We start from the raw sequence: 25,723 nt of genomic DNA on the forward strand, positions 1-25,723 counted from the left end.
GTGTCAGGACTATTTAGGGATTGTGTTAGTTTAGTTGTTTTAAACCTTAGTCACATATTCTAATCACCTGAGGAACTTTTAAAACCTACTGCTGGACTCCCATTACAGAACGGTCAAAGTGGAATCATACTGAGGTGGACATAGAGACCTTGAAAGGCTGCCCAAATTCTTTACATGTGCAGTACGAGAAATAATCTACTGTACCCAGCCAAATCAGTTCATGGACTTCAGGGCCTGCATCATTGTTATACTTGATTTTCCTTTGTCTCAAAGTAGAAATAATGCATGTATACATTTACTAAATTATAAACATTAAACTTCTCTGAGAACTAAAATGCCTTCAGGGAACACATTCAAAAAAATAAAATAGCAAATATGTTTTTTAGGAAAAATAGGAGGAACAATAGGAAACCAAACAGCTTGTAGATAAATTATCTCTGACTAAGCATAGTTTAATGAATGATAGAGTAAGCTTATTTTAAAGTAAAACAAATTCTTTAGGATATGGGGGTAATATGAAGTCAAAATTGTTAATGCATAAATCATCTTTTAGCAGTTAGAATCAAAGTAATGTAAGTGTATTTAGTCATTATCCTTTCATGACACTATGTTCAGAACTTAATGAACATAAGCTAATGATTACAAAAATAAGAATTATGTGACCTCCACATCTGAGAATCTAAATGACTTGAGCCATCCAAGCTAAAGAAGGCAGTGGGATGAAGCTTAATAGTCAATAAATAGTTAAGTAGAGCTACCCAAATTCCTTTTTAATGTCAGTATAAAGATTCAATAAAGCAATTCTCTCAGTAAAGTTTTCAAAACAAAAAAGAAGTTAGGATGAATTTTAAAAGTATGTAGATAGAATTACAGGTTTCGGGTAATTCTTATTTTTTTCTGGTTGATGCTGTTAAAATCTCATTTCCTTTCTTTCCTCATAAAATATAATTGAAGAGAAACATTAAAATCAAGCTGGCAAATTTGCATGGGGTGCATTAATTTTACCAGTAGTAAAATTATTTTTAATTAAGATATTTTTCTACCAACTAAATGAAGTGTCTTACACGCCCAATCAATTCTTGCCAATATGATTGCTCTACAAAGAAGGGATGATAATTAATTAGAAGAAGACCCTTCAAGGACAATTGGTCTACAGTGCACAACTTGAGAAAGAGCTGACATGCACTGTTTCTTTTCAATGTCATCATCTATGTTCATTATATGTATTATTAGGTTTGAGAAAAGGAGATACTGACAGAGTGGATAATGAGTTGTGAAGTGAAATAAGATGATATGAATCATAGTTAAGAAAAGATGAAATCATAGCAAAAATAAAGAGATACGTTCTCTGAATACCTTTCTTTTTTTAAAGCTTGTGATCATTACAACTTAGTTAACTGAATTTGAAGCACACATTTATAAGATTTAATATGTGATAGTGAAGTATTTTTTTCTAAATGAATGAGTTCTGTGCTTCTGAATTGATATTGCAAACCAATATGTACCTTTAAATTCTCACTCTTTTTTCTTTATGAAGTAGAATATCTTATTTGTGGTAGAAGATATTTTAAGATATTAATAATATTCTATTTATTTAAATGACTTTTGTAATTTTATGATGATTATTTGGAGATTGTATCTCCAAAGCAATCTTGATCAAGAGTACCTTTTCTTATTATACTGCTCCTCTTCCAAATCTTTTGTTAAATACCTGCTGTTATTTCTATATCCATTTAAGGTTTTCAGGCCTTGGGGCACCTGGGTGGCTCAGTAGATTAAGCATCTGCCTCTGGCTCAGGTCATGATCTCAGAGTCCTCTGATTGAGCCCGACATTGTGCTCTCTGCTGAGTGGGGAGTCTGCTTCTCCCTCTTGTTCTCCTTCTGTTCTCTCTTTCTCTCTCAAATAAAAAAATACAATCTTGGAAAAACAAAAAAAGATTTTCAGGCCTTACTTCAAGATTTAAAAAATAAATCTGAGATTTAAAAACCAAATATATTTTAGTGCTTTTCATTTACATTACTTTCAAAAGTATTTTACAGTTACAAGATTATGTTAATTATTAAATAAAAAATAAGTGACTTTCATATACAGACAAGAGCCAATTAATGAATTTAATGGAAAAAAATCACTGAAAATATTAAAATACCCAGGATTAAAATTAACAGTTATGTGAGTTCCACATTGAGAAAACTTCAAATACTGCCACAGTATAGTTACAAACACACAAAATCTGGGGGAAAAAATTGTACAGATATACCATGCTATTGGCAAGGCAACCTAGTGTAGTAAAGATTTCAAATCTCCATATTCTTTCACATACTTGTGAAGATTTCAGTAAAACAATAACAATTTTTTATGTTTGTTTTATTTCTTAAAGTCCACCTGGAAAACTAACAAAATAAATAAAGCCAACTATACCCTGTAAAAGTGCATTATGTGAATTGTGGGGCTGAGATTTAGTTCTGTTAAATAATAAAGCATACTGGGGCACCTGGGTGGCTCAGTGGGTTAAAGCCTCTGCCTTCGGCTCAGGTCATGATCTCGGGGTCCTGGGATCGAGCCCCGCATCGGGCTCTCAGCTTGGTGGGGAACCTGCTTCCCCCCCACTATCTCTGCCTGCCTCTTTGCCTACTTGTGATCTCTCTCCCTCTCTCTGTGTCAAATAAATAAATAAGTAAATAAAATCTTTAAGAAAAAAAATAAAGCGTATTGTATAGCTTCAATAATGAAAAACATGTTACTGTTATATTGACGGTCAAAACTGTGCAAAACAAACGGCCAAAAATCAATTCAAGTCATACAGAATACTTAACATCTAATAGAATTTCCATTTCAGTCATTAGGATAAATAAGAATCACTCAGTAATTGAGGTTGAACAACTGGATCGTCATCTGGAAAAAAAAAAGTCTAATTTCTATCTTAACAGAATACTCTGAGTTAAATTCATATCAATAGAAGTTTTAAAAATAAAAATTTAAATGATAAAAATCAGGAAAATGTTGGAGAATTACTTTATAAAATTTGGATGGGGAAGACCCTTTATAGCTATCAAAAATTTAGTTACCAGAAAGAAAAGGCTAGTCCTTTGACTACATGACAAGAAAAAGTGTCTGAAAGACATCATCAAAGCAGACAAACAGCAGAACAAAAAAAAAAAACAAAAACTGTTCAGAAGGCATAAAAAGTCTTCCTAAATATATGAGAAAGGGTCCAGCTTGTAACTCTTAATGAGAACAAAGCAAATTTTAAAAACATCATAAATACATACTTTTTCTCTCATAAATATGGCAAAAATCTGAGATATTTTATACATTGCTTGTGAAATGTAAAATCACCATAAAATCTGAACAAAGCTATTCACTATGTCCATCAGATATATTATAAATGTGTATACTGTTTGACTTAGCTTTCCCATCACACATGCTTCCGTCTACGTGCTAAGTAATATGTATACAAGATTATAATTGGCATCATTGTTTATTGGAGCAAAAGAATGAACACAAATGTAAAAATGATTACGCAATACTCCTTGTGTTGATATGGCAATCCCTGAGATACAGGGAAAAGAAAGGAAAGCATGCTGTAATATGTAATTGTGTATATAATAAGCTACCTTTTGATTTTTTTTATTTTCAACTTGTGGTTATCTCCCTGGAAGCCTTTATCTATGTTCTCTGCTCCAGTGTCCTGAAATTCCACTATCTTGGGACTTACATTGCAGATTATAAATTTTTTAAATTAAGATAATAATTGCCATATAACATTATATTAGTTTCAAATGTATAACATAAGGATTCTATATTCGTATGTATTGTAAAACAGTCACCATAATAATAAGTCTAGTTAATATCCATACTACACCATAATAAGTCTAGTTAATATCCATACCACAGGAGCGCCTGGGTGGCTCAGTGGGTTAAGCCTCTGCTTTTGGCTCAGGTCATGATCTCAGGGTAGCTGCGATCAAGCCCCACATGCTTCCCCCTCTCTCTCGTGCTGCCTCTCTGCCTACTTGTGATCTCTCTGTCAATTAAAAAAATAAAATTTTATTAAAAAAAATCCATACCACACATAGTTACATTTCTTTTCTTGCGATAAGAACTTTTAAGATTTACTCTCTCAGCAACTTTCAAATATATAATACAACATTCTTAAGAATAATCACCAGGCTGTACATCGATCCCATCCCCAGGACTTATTTATTTTTTAACTGGAAGTTTGTACCTTTTGATCACCACCATGTGTTCTACCTATCCATCACTCCACTTCTGGCAACCACAAATCTGTTTTCTGTATCTATGAGTTTTTGTTTTTTCTTCCCTTTTAGATTCTACATACAAGTAAAATTATACTGTATATATCTTTATCTGTCTTATTTCACTTAGCATAATGCCCTTAAGTCCCATCTATGTTGTTGCAAATGGCAAGATTTTCATCCTTTTTTAGGACCAAATAACATTTGTGTGTGTATGTGTGTGTCTGTGTGTGTGTGTGTGTGTGTGGTGTACACATGTGTGCTATTCATCCACTGGTGGAAAATTAGATTGCCCATGACTTAGCTATTGTAAATAATTCTGCAATGAACATGGGGATGCATATATCTCTTTAAATTTGTATTTTTGTTAATTTGAAATAAATACTCAGAAGTGGAGTTGTGGGACCATATGAGAGTTCTATTTTTAATTTTTTGAGTAACCTCCATAATGATTTTCATAGTGGCTGCACGAATTCACTTTCTCATAATTTTTATTCTTGCTCATGTGTAAGCACTTGATAAACCCTTTTATGTGGAAGCATGTGTCTTTCAATTTTGGGGTAGTCTCTATATTATTTCACCAATAATCTATCATTTCTGTTTCTTATTTCTGTGCCTCTAAGTCCAAAAATTTGATATTGCATCTCCTAAATTGATCTCATTTTCTCATAATTCTTATCTTTTCCACTTCTTTTTATTTTGCCCTATTTTCTACTCTATCACTCCAATTAAAAATATGAAAACTAGTGTTGAATTTTTTATTATTTTTGTACTTTTCTAGACATTTTTACTCTTGTCTAAATTGCAGATTTTTGTGACATTCTGTTCTTTTATATAGATAAAACAAATTTTCTTGTAACTCTAAGAATATTATAGTTTTGATTTGTTTTAAATTTTTGTCTTCCATTCAGTGCCTCGGTTTCTGTAAATTTTTTTATTTATTTATTTGACAGAGCGAGAGATCGCAAGTAGGCTGAGTGCCAGGCAGAGAGAGATGGGGAACCAGGCTCCCTGCTGAGCAGAGAGCCTAATGTGGGGCTTGATTCCAGCACCCTGAAATCATGACCTGAGCCCAAGGCTTAAACCACTGAGGCACCCAGGCGCCCCTCTATAAATATTTTTAATGATGGTTTGTTCTTTCTTATTTGAAATCTTTTTTCCAAATGTTGGATAATCATATTTAATGGCGATGACCTAGCAGTACTTATTGGAAGCATGCCATGTGAACATGGGTTTTGATAACTGGCAGCTCTATTGGAGGGTTCTAAGTTGACAGCTGACCATTCAACGGCAGAATCCCAATGAGCTTGGTATCCCTAAAGCAGGAGCCTCTAAGATCCTCTTTCTCCTGAGAATAAACCTTGAAAATTATTTGTTTGTGGGCCAGCAGGGAGATGAGTGGGGGGTCAGAATAATTATCTGGATTTGTGAGTTGAGAGAAAAGCTATGTCAACTATTCTCCCTGTTGCCAGAACCCAAAGTACAATCTCAGGCACGTTTAAGTCTTGATAATCTTAAGATATCTGCTAAACACATAAATTTGTTGTTTTTTTTTTTAATAAGTATGCCCTCTAATTATACTTTTGCCTTTTGACTATTGCCATTCTGATAATTTTGTCATGTTTCCACCATCTTTTTAGCTTCTTGAAATTTATTGAAAATATTTGCTCAAAAAATATTTGCTCACTGTTGCCTCATTCTCATTACCTTTGTGAGTTAACACTTTTGTTTTTTCATTACCTCTTTTTTGAGGATTTGGGAGGAAGAAGGAATGATATCTCAGGTACAAATATTTAATCACATACATCATTATAGAGAACTCTGTGCCTGTAAATTAGACAACTTAGATGAAATGGGTAAATTCACAGAAAAATACTAGTTGATGTATTGATTCAATAATATATATAAAATTAGAATAGTTCTATAAGCTCTAAAATAATTGAATAGCTTTAAAATATATTTCCACGAAGATAAAGATAATATATTGCCTTTATCAAAGTTCTCCCAAATATTCAATAAAGAGTTAAATCTAATACTATTTAAACTCCTTCACAAAACAGAAAGGAGCATTTATTGATTATATAGGCTAGGATAGCCATATTTGAGTTATTTTTATCTCAGCACACTGAAGACATAATTCTTACTGGCATCATTAAATTTACTGATATTTTCTTCTCTCATGGCTGATCTGCTGATAATCTCAGCCTCTGACTATTTTATTAGTAATTTAATAATAATTTTTATAATCTTAAAATTACTAGCAATTTAATTACACTGGTAAGGTTGGAAGGTTTGGAACATTTTGCAAGGCTTCCTATCTTCTTCCCTTTTTTCCAGAATTACATATAAGATATCTAAATATGTTTGCACACAGCAGGGAGATTTCAGCTTGTGAACCATCTCTACTTTATAATTAAGTTGTAAGTTGTATAGCTTACATAATATTTTCTGTGAAGTCATGTCTCACAAACACTAGATTTTAGGTTTGTTAACCTAAAATTCTAAAACAGGACTATTTGCTAGGATTCTGTGGATAAATATTATCTACATTAAAAATTTTATTGGTCACTTTACTAGGAGGTTTTGGTATGTTTAAAAGAGACTGTATCCAGTCTCCTATGTTGTTCCACTACCTGAGAATATTACACCATTAATTAAAAAAACCACAGGTTCTCAGTTCAGCATAATTAGTTCCTTTCCACAATTCTGGGATATCTTTGCTTGCTTGTTTGTTTACATTTCGTTTCCAAAACTCTCATTTCCTACTTCCCTGTTTACCATTTATATTAATTTTCTATAGATACTTCAACATATTTATTATAGGTATTTTACAGTCTATATAATTCTAAGTCATCTGTTTTTACTCTTTCCTGTTGAATAGAGGTCACATTCTTTTGCTTTCTTGCAACTTCATTTTTTATTGTATTACAGATATTATGTCTAACAGAGTGCAAAATAGCTAAATTATATATGTATATGTATGCATATCTATATTTTACTGACACCCTCCCACCCCACATAAACACACTCCTTTTATCAGAGGACTAGGACAAGTTGTTAGTTGTTTGCCTATTATAAATGTTTTAAGGATATTTGCCAAATATCTTTTGAAATAATTACATATGCAGATATAGTATATAAAGAATAAAAATTCTTTTAATGCAAAATATATATTATCTATTAAATCACCTTTATAATCATTAATAGGAAATTTATTTGAAGTTTTGATGCTCTATTTCTCAGTTCATTTTTAAAATGAGAAGATTTAGCCTTATTCTACTTTGTCTTTTTCAAATTTAGTATTCTATACATGTAGAAGCTTATTTTGTGGTAGACATTTTCAAATTGATCTTACCAAGTAATTTGATGACCGTCTTTAATAATTTATGTAAATTTAAGTTTGTGAAAGATTATTTAATTTTCCATCTCTTTGAAAGGATCTGAGGATGGAAATTGTGAAGTGTCTGTTGATGCCTACTTTTTTCTCTCTGCAAACTATGGAGCAGTCTATGTGAACCCATCTGAAGACCTTGATTATGTATGTTGGTTCCTATGTGAAGGAACGATAGAGGTAAGGTACATTTATGTAGTTGTTCCTGATTTGTCTCTTTTGTTTTTTTTAAAGATTTTATTTACTTAATTATGTGAGAGAGAGAGAGCCAAACAGGGGGAGTGGTAGGCAGAGAGAGAAGCAGGATCCCTGCCAAGTAAGGAGTCTGATGTGGAACTTGATTCCAGGACCCTAGGATAATGATCTGAGCCAAAGGCAGATGCTTAACCAACCGAGCCACCCAGGTGTCCCCTGATTTGTCTCTTTAACTCATAATTTTCTGGTTTAAAAAGAAAACTAAATTTGTTAAAGTTGCACATCCAGGTTCAAGATGTATGTAGCTTAAATATAACCTCAGAAACAAATTCTCAACAATCTACTTGGAAATCTTTCATCTTTTACTTTTTGTATTTATAATATAGACAGTAATAAAAAGTTATTTCATTTTATCTCTAGTCTCTTTGTATTCTATTCATGTTACAATTGGCTTACCAATTAAAACCTCTTGAACACAGATGTGATTATGTCACCCTTTTGTTTAAAGATCATAAAACATTTCCATTGCCTTTTGGAATATACATAAATTTCTAGGTGATATCTAATCTCAGGGCAGTTTTAGCACAATTACAATTATGGGGCCTAAGGCAAGAAAACAAAGAACAGTCCTTATTTTCCCCATCTCACCTCCATCTTATACAAATTAGGTAATATTATCAAACAAATAACAGTAAGAAACAAAAATTTCAGAATCTTAATTTTAAATAAATAAGGAACTTTTTGTCAAACAGACTGAGGAGTTTTCCAAAAAGTTTAGAGAATTAACAGAATATGTGTAACCTCTCTTATCTGGACACAACTTTAATTTGGTTATTTTATAGAAATAAAAACCATATTCTAACTTTGGTATATATTTCATATAAAATTTTCAGTAAAGCCTTTTTATTATGAATAAATCCAGTAACACTGAGCTAACAATATAAAATATAATATGAGTCACTGTTTACTTCAAAAAGAACCAGCTGGAGAGGCATTACAAATACAGGCAAATAGACTACAAAATTCTCAGAACTTTTATTTTCACTTATGCCCTCAACTATATACATATTTTTGAAATTTTTAAAATTTATTCATTTTTTAAAAATTCATTGGTATTAAACTTAATATACTTTTACATGTATACACTTAGCCATTCATAGATACAGAACTATACACATAGATGACTAAAGTTTTCATCTTTAAGATATATTTAATTTTATCAGCCTATAAAAGAGCATTACATATTATATTAAATTTACTTATAAAGTAAACGCATACCTTCTTTTAGGAAAAAAACAAGCAAATCATAGTCATCTTGTATACATATTTCTATTTCTCTGTATTCTTTTAAAATAATTACCAACTTTATTTTTTTTTAAGATTTTATTTATTTGAGAGAGAGAGAGAGGGATTGAATGGAGGAGGAGCAGAGGAAGAAGCAGACTCCCTGCCTAGCAGGGAGCCAACCACCCTAGATCCCAGGACCCCGTGGGATCATGATCTGAGCCTAAGGCAAACAATAATCAACTGACACACCCAGGTGCCCTTAATTACCAACTTTAATAAAACAACTAATATTTGCTTTTTTAGCCTCGAGAAAACACAAAGACAGAGATCCAATAACTGTTAGTTATTTTATCTTTTCATGATCACACATTTTATATCACTTTGACAACTTTTATGTTAGGCAAAATAAACCTAACTATACATATATAAACATAAATATACATCACTTAACATTTGCATGTCCTCGTTTTCATTCTGTAAGGAGAAAGGATAACTTTAAATTATATTTGTGCAGGTATCCAATAATAATTTGTTAATTCAATTTAATGTCAGTGTAAGGTCTTGATGTTAACCAAAGATTTGGAAACTGCAATTTACACTATCATGTTAAGACATTTTGATTTGTAGTATCATCAGTAAAACATTCCAGTACATAAATGTAGTAGAATCAATAAGAATTGACAAGATTAAAACCTTCTTAAATGATATCCATTATTAAAATTTCAATTATTTCTATTTGGTATTTTTGTAATCATAAACAATTTAAGGAAACAATGATAGAATAGTTCTTTAGAAGTTATATTAAATCATTCTAAATTTGTCTAAAGATTCATTTATTAATTGGGAAATTACATAACCTCTTTTTAATGTAAATAAACCTCAGTATTCATATATTTTAAAAAGCAAGACTTTTGACTTTATGCCAGAATTCTAAGGGCATAATTTTCTTTTCATCTAAAAGACTAATTATATTACAAACACAGGTACATATTTTCTGATTTGTTAAATTTTTGGCAAAGGGAAAATGTATAAATAAAGCACAGTTAATCATTATCCTTTTCCTTTCATTTTTGACTGTTTATCTGAAAAATAGTCCTAAATGTACATATATTGATAGAAAATTTATTATGATAAATTAATTTTTAAAACTTCCCAACCAAAAAAGAAAGGAAGAAATAGCAAAAATGAAAAAACAACAGGGACCTAGCTTCAGGCAAACACATGACTATTAAAGGTTAATTATCTTCTATCTTCAAAGAGCAAGAGAGACTTAAATGCAGAAAAGTTCATTTTCACACACATTCACATACATGTACACACCACTTATTATTACAGATAGTTTAAACACTCTTGAAAGTGTACTATACTTATCTACTCAGTAAACTCTATCTTCCCTTTCTGGTCTCAGATATCCAATTCTTTGGTGCATCTGGGACAATAACCTAGTGACCTGGTAACAGTTTAAACAATAACTCACATCCTTGATAATTCCATAGAGCCATATAATTCAAAATCTAGTGCTTATTAATCCCAGAAGCATGAAAATGATGAGGGATTCTTGTGCATTAAACAGAGTAATCTCTCTATTAGACACATGGGATGGAGAGTCTCCTCATGAGAGTCTTTCTTTTTTTTGTTCTAATGTATCTGTCAAATGAACAATCTTGTTCATGTCAAAATTTTTCTCCAGAGTGGCCCCTGCAATTTCAGATTGCCCTTTGAGAAATTATAGCAATTAGAGAGATGTATACCTGACTTAACAACATGAAGGGAGGAATGTGTGGTGTTGAAGCCTATGAGACTGAGAAGACCCCATGAAGACTTAGTAGGTGACTGTGCAATGTCATGTCACCAAAATCTACCAAAGAGCAGTCAGTCCAAACTGAGAGCTGAACGAAAGTGTTTGCAGGATTTTGAAAATGTGACGCAAAGAAAATTCTGTTCAAGGAATGTAGATTACTGGGACTTTCTCAATTCATTATTTATTTAGGTCATCTGAATGATGAAATTGTGAGAGCTATGCTTTTCCTCTTCTAGTAGAATACTCTTTTAGACTCTCCAGAGTAGTGAGGAAATTTCTTTTTTCTTTGGATCAAATTAGATCACATAATCGAAGAATCCTAAAATACTTTCTTTTTCTTAAAAGAAGAAAAAAATAGCATTTGGGAATTTGATGAAAATAAGATGGAGTTCAGATCTGATACAATACCTATGTCACTGACACAGCTGGGGAGAGAAATGTCCCATGGTCCCAGAGTAATGCAATGTTTGCTGTCTAGGGTCATGAACTTTCATAGTGAGGGTTTTTTAATTGTATTTTGCAGAATCTTGTGTTTGTTCATGACTGATCCTCCGAAAACAATTCTGTTGATCAAGAAAACTAATTCTTTTAGGTTTACCACAATAATAGGAAGCAACACCTAATACAGTCAGTCTTACTAGTGTCTCAGAGGGAGAATTTATGGAAAGATGTTTGTATGCTTTAGAGCCTTAGTTGTAGGGGGTGGGTCCTTGTAAGGATTGCTTAGAGTTCATAAATAAAGCTTTGTACTGGTGGACAGAATGTGATGAGAATCTTAAAGTGAAGTTGATGAACAAGCTGTTATACTTGGTAAATAATTTATTTTAGTTGGTTCACAGTCTTACTTTTCAAGAAAAAGTATTTCATGGAGCAAAGAGTAAGTTATTTTTTGTATATTTTTCTCAGTATTTTTAAATATAGGACAGGAAATTTGGTTCATTTCAGTTTTCATCATCAAAGACTAAAATTCCAAAAGTATTCTTTCCTTTCTTTGTGTTAAAAAATGCCCTCTCTTCAGGTCTTTTTAAATGCAAACACTTTTGGAAGGAAAGCACATAAATATAAGTGAGTTCATTTTTTTTTTTACATTCTTGCTACAAAAAGGTTATGAGATTATATATTATTATGAGTTATGAGTTTATTATATTTATTATATTATTATGAGTTACTGGGGACAGAGGATGCTTTTAAAACAACATAGAGGAGACAGAGGAACACTAAAAGTTGGAATAGGAAAGATCTTTAGCAAATTTAACTATTTCTGTATTTTTTACTAGGTCCAGGCCAGTTTAAATTTGGATTTTAATTCAACCAAATATATTTTTATTTAGCTAAAAATATGACCTAGGCATTCTTAATGTTCCCCTCACCTTAACTGAATTTTAGATAGGCTTCTTATTGACAAAAGACCCTTGGCCTCTTTTTTTTTTAGAGCATTTACTTCAGAAAATTTGCAATTATAAATTCTTTTTCTGTCTCTCTGAAATGTATGCAAATCTACTTTCTGCCTCTTGCCAGTTTTAGGACACAGGAACTGTCTTTCTCAAGGACCTGGGAACTATTTCTTTGAGATATAAACCTTGACAGATGTAAATGTAAACATCCTGTGAAAGAGTAGGAGCCTAACTTCAGTGGGCACCACTTAGTAAACACAGAAGTCCTACTAACAAGGCAAAACCTTTGCAAACTCAAGAATAACTCAATATGCTTTACACATTTCATTGAAAAGTCTCTCCCCTAATTTCATCTGGTATTTTTCCTCTAGCTAACGCCAGCACTTAAAATCGTTCTTGTCTTGTTTCAGCAAAGTTGAGCTCCATTTCTCTCACCTACTGCAATGGTCTTAAATAGTCTTTCTTCCTTGTTGAATTTTATCTAATGCATTTTTAAAAATTAATATATAATGTATTAATATTTTCAAGGGTACAGGTCTGTGATTCATCAGTCTTACACAATTCACAGCACTCACCATAACACATACCTTCCCCAATGACCATCATCCAGCCACCCCATCCCTCCCACCCTCCTCCCTTCCAGCAACCCTCAGTTTGTTTCCTAAGATTGAGTCTCTTATGGTTTGTCTCCCTATTTGATTTCATCTTGTTTCATTTTTCCTCCCTTCCCCTATGATCTTCTGTCTTGTTTCTCAAATTCCTTATATCAGTAAGATCATATGATAATTGTCTTCCTCTAACTGACTTATTTCACTTAGCATAATTCTGGTGCATTTTTTACTTTGATGAATACTTTTCTAAGAATCCAGGATTCTACATATTTTATAAAGAAGTCACTCACTCCTATTGGGTGAAATCTCTTTACAGATCTATTTAATTGACATGGGCTCCAAAATGGTAAATATGTCATGTATTAGGTCTTAGAGGTTCTCCCCTTTCCTGTCTCTTTACTAAGTGATTTTACTAATATAATATGGAAATGGCAAAATAATTTATACAAAAATATGATTTTCCTTGAAATTATGGCATTAGTCATTTGCTTATATGTACAAAAGATTTTTCTAAAGCATGTTGTAGATATTCTTGTAGCTTAATTTCTATTCAGCTGAAGTTATTTTTGTGTGTCGTATTATGTTACACACCTACATCAATAATAATGAGTAATATTATGTCAAGTTAATTTCCTAATTTGATAATTTTAATGAAGTAATGAAAAGAAAATATCCTTAGTTTTTTATAAAAACTGCACACTAATGTGATTGGGTTGATAAAGTGCAATATAATCACAAACTTCAGAAAAAGCTAATAATATGTGCATATATACATATATTGTTATTTAAAACATATGAAGAGAGAGAATATATGTGATAAAATGCTAATAATTATTTCCTCTTTTATAAGTGCTAATTTAACTTTGGAAGCAAATTTTAACAGGACATCTTCAATTTAAGAAACTTTACAATAAATACCCCTTGCATGTAGAAAAAGATTACACTTTCAAACAATAAGGGATAAATATTTTTTGTGAAGTACCAACACTTAGACATACAAACACATGCAGAGAAAACTGAGAGATTGAATTTAAAGTACTTTAGCTGTAGTTTAAGGGTAAATAGCATTTGAAAAAAACAAAAACATAACTGTCAGGGCACCTGGGTGGCTGAGTGGGTTAAGACTGCCTTCGGCTCAGGTCATGATCTCAGGGTCCTGGGATTAAGCCCCACATTGGACTCTCTGCTCAGCGGGGAGCCTGCTTCCCCCTCTCTCTCTGCCTGCCTCTCTGCCTACTTGTGATCTCTGTCAAATAAATAAAATTGAAAACAAAACAAAAACAAAAACAAAAAAAGTATCTGTCCATGCAAAGGGATGTTCTCCTTCCCAGTAGACTAAAAATTCTAAATTTACTAGAACTCCAAATAGAAAAGTGGAGAAAGAAGTTCTCAGTTGACTCTTACCCAACAGAGGCTAGATCTCTATAAATCATTAATCTATCACCAATGATCAGACCACGGAACTATATTTCTAATCATTGTAGCCATTGGTGGGAAATAATTTATTGGCTATAAACCAACACCATAAAGGAAACATAAAAGTATTGAGAGGAAAATGAAAAAAAAAATAAAGGACTATCAAAATTCTGTTGTGGTTTTGAATTCACTTCTGAGAGCTAGGAAAAGATATGCCTGGTTTTAAGCTGTCCATAAGAGATGCACTTCTTTGGCAACAAAGTCTACTTAATCTTTTAAGGTAAACATACTGGGCATATTTGTGAAAGACCTCTAAAATGATTAAAATGATATATGTTTCTCTAAACAGGTAAAATTATGACTACCATGCAAATATGAGCTAAAGATGTGTTAATGATTTTATGTAATTCACTCTTTTTTTTAAAGATTTTATTTATTTATCTGTCAGAGAGAGAGAGGGAGAGAGAGCTAGCACAGGCAGACAGAATGGCAGGCAGAGGCAGAGGGAGAAGCAGGCTCCCTGACAAGCAAGGAGCCCGATGTGGGACTCGATACCAGGCCGCTGGGATCATGACCTGAGCCGAACAGGCGTCCCTTATGTAATTCATTTTTAACAAGGAATGCAATAAGATGTTACAGTCAGTTCAAACATGAGTCCAAATAACTCACTGAAGGAGAAAAAACAAGTGGTACAAGAAACAGTTTTTCCATGGATCTGGTTATCAGTAGGATGCTACTTTTATCATATCAGCTAACATATAAGCAATGTCTATAAAATTTTGATTCAAATTACATTAAAGATGTTTGAAAACAACTGAATAATGGACATTGATTTATTTAGCTTTTTACAATGTATATACTTCCATCATAAACTGAATATGATTGTTTAAAATAATTTTAAAATAAATCAAAACTGAGTTTATTTTACCTTTGCTAAGAGAATACATGAATCTAATATATAAAGGAAAGCATGAACTTCAAACTTTGAAATGAATGTAATTTTGTAATGTGATGGACATTTACAAAATTCTTTTTTTTTAATTTTTTTTTATAGATGTGTGAAAATGAATGCAGTTGTTTGACTAAAGAAGACAATAAGAGATGCTGGTGCCTGTGTATTCCAAGATGGCCTTGCAAAATGTCTTTGGAAAATACAACTGATTATGAAGAAAGTGGATGTCAACATGAAGCTCTTTATAAAGATGAAATTAATAAATCCAGGTATCTATGCATCATTTGAAATAAGAATATTACCTATTTATCAAAAAGTTATAATTGTACTGACAAGCGAGAATTGATATTTTTAATAACTCAAGAACTCTATACATTTTTCAGTGCTCATCAAAAAAATGTACTTTTGGGGCATCTGGGTGGCTCAGTTGGCTAAGTATCTGCCTTTGGCTCAGGACATCACCTTGGGGTCCTGAGATTGAGCCTGCACCCAACTCGCTGCTCAGAAGGGAGTCTGCTTCTCCCTCTTTCTTCTGCCCCTCCCTTTTGTGCTCTCTCTTAATTTCTCTCTCTCAAAGTAAAATCTTAAACAGATGTACTCTTAATTCCCTTTATGGATTTAAACTATCCCTCACCCACGTCCCCTCTGGCAACCACCAGTTTGTTCTCTGTAAGAGTTTAGGGGTTTTTTGTTGTTTTTTTGTTGCTTTCTAATTTTGTTTTATTTGTTTCTTAAATATCACATGTGAAATCATATAGTAATTGTCTTTCTCTGACTGACTTATTTCTCTTGACTTTGTACACTCTAGGTATTTCCATATTTATGCAAATGGCAAGATTCATTCTTTTTTATGGTTGAGTAATATTCTGGTGTGTGTGTGTGTGTGTGTGTGTATTTTATAACCTTCATACTGTTTTCCATGGTGGCTTTACCAAACAGTACATGAGGGTTCTTTTTTCTTCACATCCTTGCCAATACTAGTCATTTTTTCTGTCTTTGCTTTTAGCCTCCTGAACTATTTTATAGTAATTAATACAAATATTTTCTTTAAAATGATTGGCATGTATAGCTCAAACATATGCATATATAGTTATTATATATTATTTATATAATATATATTCTATTATGTATAACAACATTAGCACAAAAATAGGGGAATAAAGACCTACAGTAATAATTTTTATATATCACACTAGAATTAAATTAGTATCTGTGATAGATTAAATCTGTGGTAGATCTGATATGTTAAGTTGTGTACGGTAACCTTCAGAGCAACAATTAAGAAAATAACTCAGCTAATGTAGTAAAAACAGCATTACAAATACTAAAAATTTGCCCTACAAAATATTTACTTAAGAGTTAAGTAGTATCGGGCACCTGGGTGGTTCAGTGGGTTAAGCCGCTGCCTTTGGCTCAGGTGATGATCTCAGGGTCATGGGATTGAGTCCCACATCAGGCTCTCTGCTCAGCAGGGAGCTTGCTTCCCTCTCTCTCTCTGCCTGCCTCTCTGTCTACTTGTGATCGCTCTCTGTCAAATAAATAAATAAAATCTTAAAAAAAAAAAGAGTTAAGTAGTATCAGAAGAATAGAGATAAAAAACATAAGTGGCTAACAAAAATGAGAATGATAAGCATAAATCCAACTATGTTAAAAATAACATAAAAATAAAGTGGGTTAAAAACCCAATCCAAGGCAAAGATTTTCAAGTTAGATAATTTCTGAATATAGACAGTATATACCATCTATAGAACACACACTATGCACTTAAATGTACAAATAGGTTGAAAGTAAAAGGTTAGAAAAAGACATACCATTCAATCAGCAAGCATAGAAAGCTAGAGTATCTCTATTAATGTCAGACAAAATGGACTTTCTTGTTTTTGTTTTTAATTTTTTTTTAAATTTTCTTATGTTATGTTAGTCATAGCATCAAAAACCATTGGTTAAGAATAAACCTAACCAAAGAGGTAAAGGATCTATACTCTAGGAACTACGAAACACTCATGAAAGAAATTGAAGAAGACACAAAAGGGTGGAAAAACATTTCATGTTCATGGATCAGAAGAATAAACATTGTTAAAATGTCTATGTTGCCCAGAGCAATCTGTGCTTAAAACATCATCCCAAATCAAAATGCCAATGGCATTTCTCAAAGTGCTAGAACAAAATAGACTTTAAAAGAAAAAATGGTTAATTGAAAAAAAAACAAACAACATTTTAAAATGACAAAGGAGTCATGAGAAGATAAAGCAATTATAAACATATATGCACTTAACAACAGAAACTCAAAATATATGAAATAAAAACTGACAGAATTAAAGAAAAAAATGGCCAATTCAACAATACCAGTTTGAAACTCCAACACTCCACTTTCTGTAGTGGATATAACATTTGGTAGATGAACAAAAATATTTAAAAAATTGAAGAACACTATAAATCTGGTAAAACTGGCAGATATCTATAGAACATTCCACTCAACGTTAGCAGACTGGCATTCTTCTCTAATGCATATTGAACATTTTCAAAGATAGGTCATATGTTAATATAAGCTGCAATATATTTAAGAGGATTATAATAAGAGAAAAGATATATTTTCTAACCACTACTGATTGTAATTAGGAATCAAAATCAACAAGCAATTCAGTAATTTATAAATATATGAAAACTAAATAACACACTCCACACAAATCAGTGAATCAAAAAGAAAGTACAGGGGACATTAAAAAATCATTTGAGATTAATTAAAATAAAGATATGGCATACCAAAAGTCATGGGATATAGGCAATTCAGCATTTAGAATTAAAATTATAGCTGTAAATGCCTATGTTAAAAATAAAGAAGATCTTAATCATCTACCCTAACATAATGGAAAAGGAAAAAAGTTAAATCTAAAGCAAGCCAAAGGAGAAAAATCATAAACTGTAGACTGAAATTAATTAAATAGGGTATAAGCAAATATAGAATATCAACAAACCAAAAGTCTGTTTTTGAAATGATTAACAAAATGAATAGGACTTACCTATGCTAAGAAAAACAGAGAGAAGACTCACATTACTAAAAGCAAGAAAGAGAGATAAAACATTACTTAAACTACAGAAAGAAAAAGGACTATAAGAAAAAACTATGAACAGCAGTATATCTCAAAATGTAGTAGCTGTGATGAAATGGGGACATTCCCAGAGAAATACAAACTACTAGAATTGACTCAAAAGAAATAGAAAATCTGAATATAAAATTATTACAAGCAAAAAGATTAAGTTGTAATTCAACAAACAAATAAAAAATTCACACTAAGAAATATTCAGGCCTAAATAGTTTCACTGGGGAATGCTAGCAAACATTGAAGCAGAATTAATAGAAATTATTCACAAACTCATCCAAAACTAAATGAGGAGGACACATTTTTAAACTTATTCTATTAGACCAATGTTACAATGATAACAAAACCAAAGACATCACAAGAAAAGAAAACTACAGACCAATATGTCTTATTAATCTGAACACAAAATCCCTCAATATAGTTACAGCACAACAAATGCAGTAACCTATAAAAAAATTATGTATCATGACCATGGGGAATTTATCATAGGAATACAAGGTTTTCATGTTTTAACATGGAATTTTAAAAAGGATGTTTCAACAAGGATGTTTTAACATCCTTAAATCAATTAATGTAAATATACTATGTCATTTACTATGTAAATATACTATGAGACGGTAAATAAAGCTGACTACAGCCTTACACTTTATGTAGAAGCAAACTCTGAATATGTTCAGAAACATATTAAAAAAGCAAAATTGCCATTCAGCTGAAAGAAATGTAGGAAGATATTTTTGCAGTTTTGGGATGGAAAACTTTTAAAATGAAACTGACAAGATACAACTTTTATTTATTTTTTTTTTAATTTTATTTATTTATTTCCCAGACAGAGATCACAAGTAGTCAGAGAGAGGAGGGGAAGCAGGCTCCCTACTGAGCTGAGAGCCCAAAGTGGGGTTTGATCCCAGCACTCTGGGATCATGACTGGGGCTTGATCCCAGCACTCTGGGATCATGACGGGAGCTGAAGGCAGAGGCTTTTACCCACTGAGCCACCGAGGTGCCCAAGATACAACTTTTAAAGTAAAACAATGATAGCACTGTAGCAATGATAGTACTGTAATAATATTAAATTAAAGAACTACTTTATGATGAAAGACACAGTAAAAACAGTGATAATAATGTTAACTGATAGTTGCTAATCATAAATATTTTTCTATAGAATGCAGCTTACGGGGCATAATGGAAATGAAGTATTTTACACAGGTTTGAGTGTTACCACATTTTTGACCTAAAATGTACAAAAACATTTTTGAGGGAATTTGGAAAACCTTAAGGGGAGGAAAAAAAACTAGTGAAAAAAAATTTCACTAGTCATTTTGCCTCTGGACTTGGTATAGTTTTTGTAATTATGGGGTAGTAACTTTGCAACACCAGGCCCAGACTGTGAATTGTTCAAACCATTTATGAAGTTTAAGTTTATGAACAAGTCACCAATCTGTACTAATCAGAAATATCATATCAAAATGAAATCTGTTCATTCATATATTTATTAAACATTTGAGTATTCCCTAACTGGAAAACATTAAGCAAAATGTGAAAATGATATCTGATACCTGACCCCAGGTATCCATAAATAAATTAATGGTCTCCTCAGAACACATTTCATGGTTACTCTAGATCATGTAGAAAGCAAATATCTTTTTATATTACTAAAATAATTATTATTTCCACTTTCTAAACATACAAGTAGTTTGTGTTATAGCAATGAATTTTCTGGCTTTCTTTCTGGGAACTTTAAAATAAACCTGTTTCTTTTATGAGCTATTTTTTAAAAATTCACATTTTCCATGAGATGCTAAATATAACCAAGACACTACTTTTCAGTTATAAGCAAAAGTTCTATTTTAAAGTGTAAAATCTCGAAGTCCATGATAAAATCAAGTATAGCTACAAAACCTATTTCTGTAGAGTCAGGAGGCTTATATAATATATACAGCTTTAGGTGAATTTGTCACAGAAATATATTTTGATTATGGCTTTCTTAAATTACCTATTAACTAGGAAGTCTGATAATTATTAATTTCTAAGACTATTTTATTTTTGCCATGATATTGATGACTTTTTAATTCAGAAATTGAATGTGTTGTTTTGTGTTTATTTATTTTGAGATTTATTTATTTTAGAGAGAGAGCACATGCACACACACATTCATGCACACGTGAGAGGGGGGAGGAGCAGAAGGAGAGACTCTTCAAAGAGGCCTCCCTCTGAACCAGGAGCCTATAGGGGGCTAGGTCTTAGGAACCATGAGGCCATGACCTGAGCAAAACCCATGAGTCAGATGCTGAGCTGACCCAGGTGCCTCTAGCTTTAATTTTAGGTGTGTTATGCAAACTTTTCTGAGTCCCATGCAAAAGTTTTGTTACATTTTACTTTCGATGGGGGTGGGGGAGAGAGGAAAACAAAAAAGGAATGTGAACTGCTATCAGTATGGCTTCTTGTATGTCCCCATGTATGTGTATATGTTTTTTGTTTTGGTTAGTCTTGCTGCTACTAAACAACATTTCTTTAGTGACTGGATTCTTTTGTGTATTGCACTTACATGCATATATACGTATACATATATATTTTTTTTTTCCTTTTTATTGACCCCTGGAAAATGAGATAACCTTATTTCTCTAAGCGTTATAGTAAAATGATATAGAGGTCATTAATTTGTTTAAGCCGTTCTAAAGTAGATACTATTGTAATTTCCATTTCTATGCCAAAAGTTAATTATAATAAATTCATTAAAGGAAGCACTTTTGTATAATTAGTTTCAATTATAGTTTGGGTTGAAACTTAGCTAATGTATACATAATTATCTCCCATATATATATTTTTTCTTTCGGGTGCAAACCAATGCATATGTTATGGTATAAAGTCAAAGTTTGACTATATTATAGCTTCAGGCTCTATGACTTTTCATGCTTTAATTTTATATGTCAAACAATAAAAAATGTATGCATGTTATATGATTTTGTGCTATCTGGACCAGATTTTTTATTTTACTTCATTATATCTAAATAGCTTTTTATAGGTCTAACCTTTTGGTATTACTTTTCAAATTATCTCCTAAGACTTGGAATTTCATGAATCTGTTTATTCAGAACTTTTAAGATGACCTTTCTCTTGAACATAATTCAATTTATATTATATAGTCAAACAATATTAATGGAGCATCCACTGTATATCAGGCATATGGATCATAATCCTAGGATTTAGGGTGAATAGATAGAGTGATATCCTTAATTTCATCTCTACCTAGAATATTTTTCCATTAAAATACTAAATGATGAAAAAATTTAAATCACAATATTTATGTATGAGATAATGTTTTCAACTGACATGTTTTGCTTTATTCTTTCAATCTTGTCTCAAACTTAAGTACAATTCAAACTGACTAATAATAAAGCTGGCTTATTTAATAATAAAATTAGTAATATATTCATGAAGTCTTTTAGTCCAATTTATTTTCTCAAAGTACAAGTTCCATGAAATTATAAGAACACTTTAATATTATAAATAATATATGTGGACCCCTATAATTTTCTTGACTTTCTTTTCTAACAAAATTGATGTATTGTCACTGAAAAGCTTTCAATTTAATAGCAATTTATCTTAGCACTAGGTATCCATATATGCATGTATACCAGCATTTACATGCATATTATTAATTGGGATGACAAAATGCTCCACAAACTTGTACATGATTGGTTGAGTGCTTTAGTAAACTAGAGAAATTTATTTAGGTCAATGATTTTTCAAAGAGATGGTCTTATATTCTGGGGACATTTTGGATTCTAGGGTCATTCTTTTTTTTTTTTTTTTTAAGATTTAATTTATTTATTTGCCAGACGGAGATCACAAGTAGGCAGAGAGGCAGGCGGGGGGAGAGGGGGAAAGCAGGCTCCCTGCAGAGCAGAGAGCCCAATGCAGGGCTTGATCCCAGGACCCTGAGACCATGACCTAAGCCAAAGGCTGAGGCTTAACCCACTGAGCCACCCAGGTGCCCCTCTAGGGCCATTCTAATATTCAGTATAATTGGTTGAAACAGCTAACATTTAGAAGGTAAGTGATGGATGATGAATGTTATAAATCTTTCAATGCACAGAATGATTCCATGAACAACAAAAAGTGTTCCATGGTTTGCACAATTTCCAAAAGTCCCAGCATACATTAATGTGGATATAAAACCTTTTTATAACTATCTGAGCCAATATCTTAACTTCATTTTACATAGTGACACAAAATATTTTCATAAAATTTTAATAATCATTGGATTTTCCAGGAATGAAACTTTCATGTTGATCAAGGACATACTATGTTTTATTCAGAAGTGTATTAGAATTTTTTAACCATATTGGAAAATCATATCATCCTACTTGAATTTCTAAAAAGAAACTACTATAATCAGTCTCCATTTATCGCTGCCGTGCCTGTGTTCAATTACTTTATTTCAAGTTAACATATACACATATGATATGGTTGGTATCCGCCTTACCTGCCCAGTAATGAACACACTTAATCCTCTTCTATGGAATAGATGTAGTACTGATAATTTTACAGATGAGAAAACTAGGGCACAAAAACTTCTAAATAAGTTAGAGAAGAATTAGAACCAAGGTTCCTATTCCAAGGCCAGTGCTTTGAATATATCAAAGCATCAACTATCCTAACTGCCATTAACAATCTCAGTGATCCTTGGCAAATTGCATTAAATGGCTAAGTTTCTCACAACTACAAGAAGAAAGGTTTGAACAAATTGACGCTTAACATTCTTGCTGGCTCCAAACACCTACCATCATATGAATTTATGAGTGTAATGACTTAGGTTCAGTAGGTTAATTTTCACTAATAATAACAAGCAAAGTAATTTGACATTGCTCTTCTCCACTCATTGACATGTTTATATGATTATCTTAAGTGTCCTTTGAATAGTTGGCGAAGGATACTTCAAAATTACAGCACTATACTTTAGACCAAAGATTATCTCTGATTTAGGTTTCTTTCTTACCTCTCATGTTCTTTTTCTGATGCTTTATGTGCATGTATATACAATATTCAAAGGAATAATGTGTGCATATTATATGGTGTATAATTGTAATAAGATAGCATTTCATAATCCACTTTACCAAAGGTGGTGCCTAATCTATAAAGACCCAAGAATGTTTGTTCGGTATATTTAGGTCAATGCCAGTCATATAGAAAACGCAAAGATCTATATCTATGGAATGAATGTAGAAATGAATGAATGGATACTTTCAATGGAAACTGTTATTAATTAAAACCCCATTTCTCTTAGGCATGAGGTTAAATATTTCAAATTTGTTTTGTGCATGTCTCAGCCTATCAATAGTAATGCTATTGATTAGGAATGCCTGGTGCGCTCATCACTCACTTGTCGGCTGCCAATGCCTGGGACACTCACCTACCTGTCGGGAATTCTGGGGCACTCTCTAGGGTCAGTGCTGACTTCTGGAGACCCCACACAGGCATTTCCTCAAGCCAGTGTTGCAGGACTGTCTCCTGTGTTTTGTTTTGTTTTGTTTTGTTTCTCAGAATTGCAAGATGCTCCTCGTTGAAAGAACAAGGGCTTTTCTTTTGTTTTTTGTTTTTTCGCTTTTAACCTCGGGTTCCCGCTGACAGGGCAGGCCACACAGGTTAAATATCAGGTAAAAAGAGAGCCGACCTAGAGTTGTGGCTTTATTGAGATGAGGGGGGGTGCCTAGGGTTTCTTGGATTCACTCTGTTGGTGAATTTAAAACACGCCAGCTGGGGATCCTGGGTTGCTCAGTGAGTTAAGGCCACTGCCTTCAGCTGAGGTCATGATCCCAGGATGCTGGGAGCAAGTCCTGCATCAGGCTCTCTGCTCAGCGGGGAGCCTGCTTCCCTCTCTCTCTGACTGACTCTCTGCCTACTTGTGATCTCTGTCTGTCAAATAAATAAATAAAATCTTAAAACACGGCAGCCAACGGAAGTTAAAGAGCGGGAAGGGAAAAGAAAGGTCACACATAAGGTCGGTTATCTAGGTCAACCAAGGTTTTGTAAAAAGGGTTTTGTAAAAAAACAAGGTTTTGTAAAAAGGTGGGTCAGGCTGCCCCTTCATCTATTTGTGTAGCTGGCAGTGTGTTTATTCAGGATAAATATCTTTGAAATGAATGCCTGACACTCAAAAGTTTATGTTGAGCATTCACCTTGCAATCAGAAAGGTAATTGTCAGGCTCTCACACTGCAAATTTTCACAGAAATTCTGGCAAATGTTAACCTTGTCATTTAGCCTCAGGAGGGTTAATGATGCTATCCTAGGTTACATAGAAATTAGTGGCAGAACCTGTGTTTGAGTCTAGGTCTGTCTTTTTCTAAAGTTCTTTTTACTCACTCTCTACAATAAGCAATATTAAGTTTTGCCAAGAACCAACATTTTCTCTAAGAATATTTTAAAAGTGTGCCCACAACCATATTTATTGTATTGCTATCCTGTGTATTTAAATGAATATGTATTTAAATTTTACGACTAATTGGATTTTTTGTTTTTGCATGTTGCAGATGCAGCTGTTCTCCTGTTTACATGGACGGATTCTATAACCTCAGTGTTGAAGATTGCTTAGGAAACCAGAGTACGTCAGTGCATGGCTTCTGCTTGGTCCATTTGCACAACTGCAACTGTAGCTGTCCGCAAAGATCTGAAAGAAACATCTGTGAAATAGAAACTGAAGATTGTAAATCTGTGCCCTGCAAAAATGAAGCAACCGGTATACATTTAAGTGTCCATTTCTACTGCAAATGTATCCCAGGATTTACAGGCAAGTATTTCTGAGAAATCAAATTCTCTAGGGGCTAATGTTAATACATGTATTTAATGTTTTTCAAATGTATCTAATGATTGGTATTGTAGCCTGCTTTCTCATTTAGCAAAGAAGAAATATCTTCACTTGGACTAATAGGATTGGTTCTTTGGGCAGTTACATTGCTGACTATACAGCCTTGGCTCATGCAAATGAGGCTAAAAAGGCCAGGCTAAACTGTAGAGACTGATATATATGTCAAAGTTCAGAGGAGAAGAACAGGCAGCCTTAACCTCTCAATAATTTCACCTAAACAGCTACGATATTGCCCTTCAACCTCCTCTTTGGCTGCCAGGTACACTGAGTGCTTAGATTAAAACTAAAACTTAATTCTGTATTTTCCAGGTCAGTTTAATGCTCCATTAGTAAGATTAAAAAAATTCCATAAAACCACAAACATACTATATCCTTTGTAAAGTCACAGAAGACGATATTCACAGTGGCTATGTAGTAAAAGGCATCCTTTGATTTAAAAATATCACAAATTA

The 25,723-nt window shown here is 32.6% G+C and overlaps 1 protein-coding gene across 1 annotated transcript in view; it reads left to right on the forward strand.

Annotated features, from left to right (window-relative positions):
* The window catches only part of EYS (eyes shut homolog), a 1,652,140-nt gene that overhangs the window by 131,916 nt on the left and 1,494,501 nt on the right, over positions 1–25,723 (forward strand). Inside the window, 3 exon segments of the mRNA XM_032864581.1 lie at positions 7,696–7,829; positions 15,408–15,574; positions 24,937–25,197. Coding sequence (XP_032720472.1) covers positions 7,696–7,829; positions 15,408–15,574; positions 24,937–25,197 — 562 coding nt within the window.

Source organism: Lontra canadensis, unplaced genomic scaffold (genome assembly GCF_010015895.1).
Source record: "Lontra canadensis isolate GAN:19392208 unplaced genomic scaffold, GSC_riverotter_1.0 scaffold27, whole genome shotgun sequence".
NCBI lineage: Eukaryota > Metazoa > Chordata > Mammalia > Carnivora > Mustelidae > Lontra > Lontra canadensis.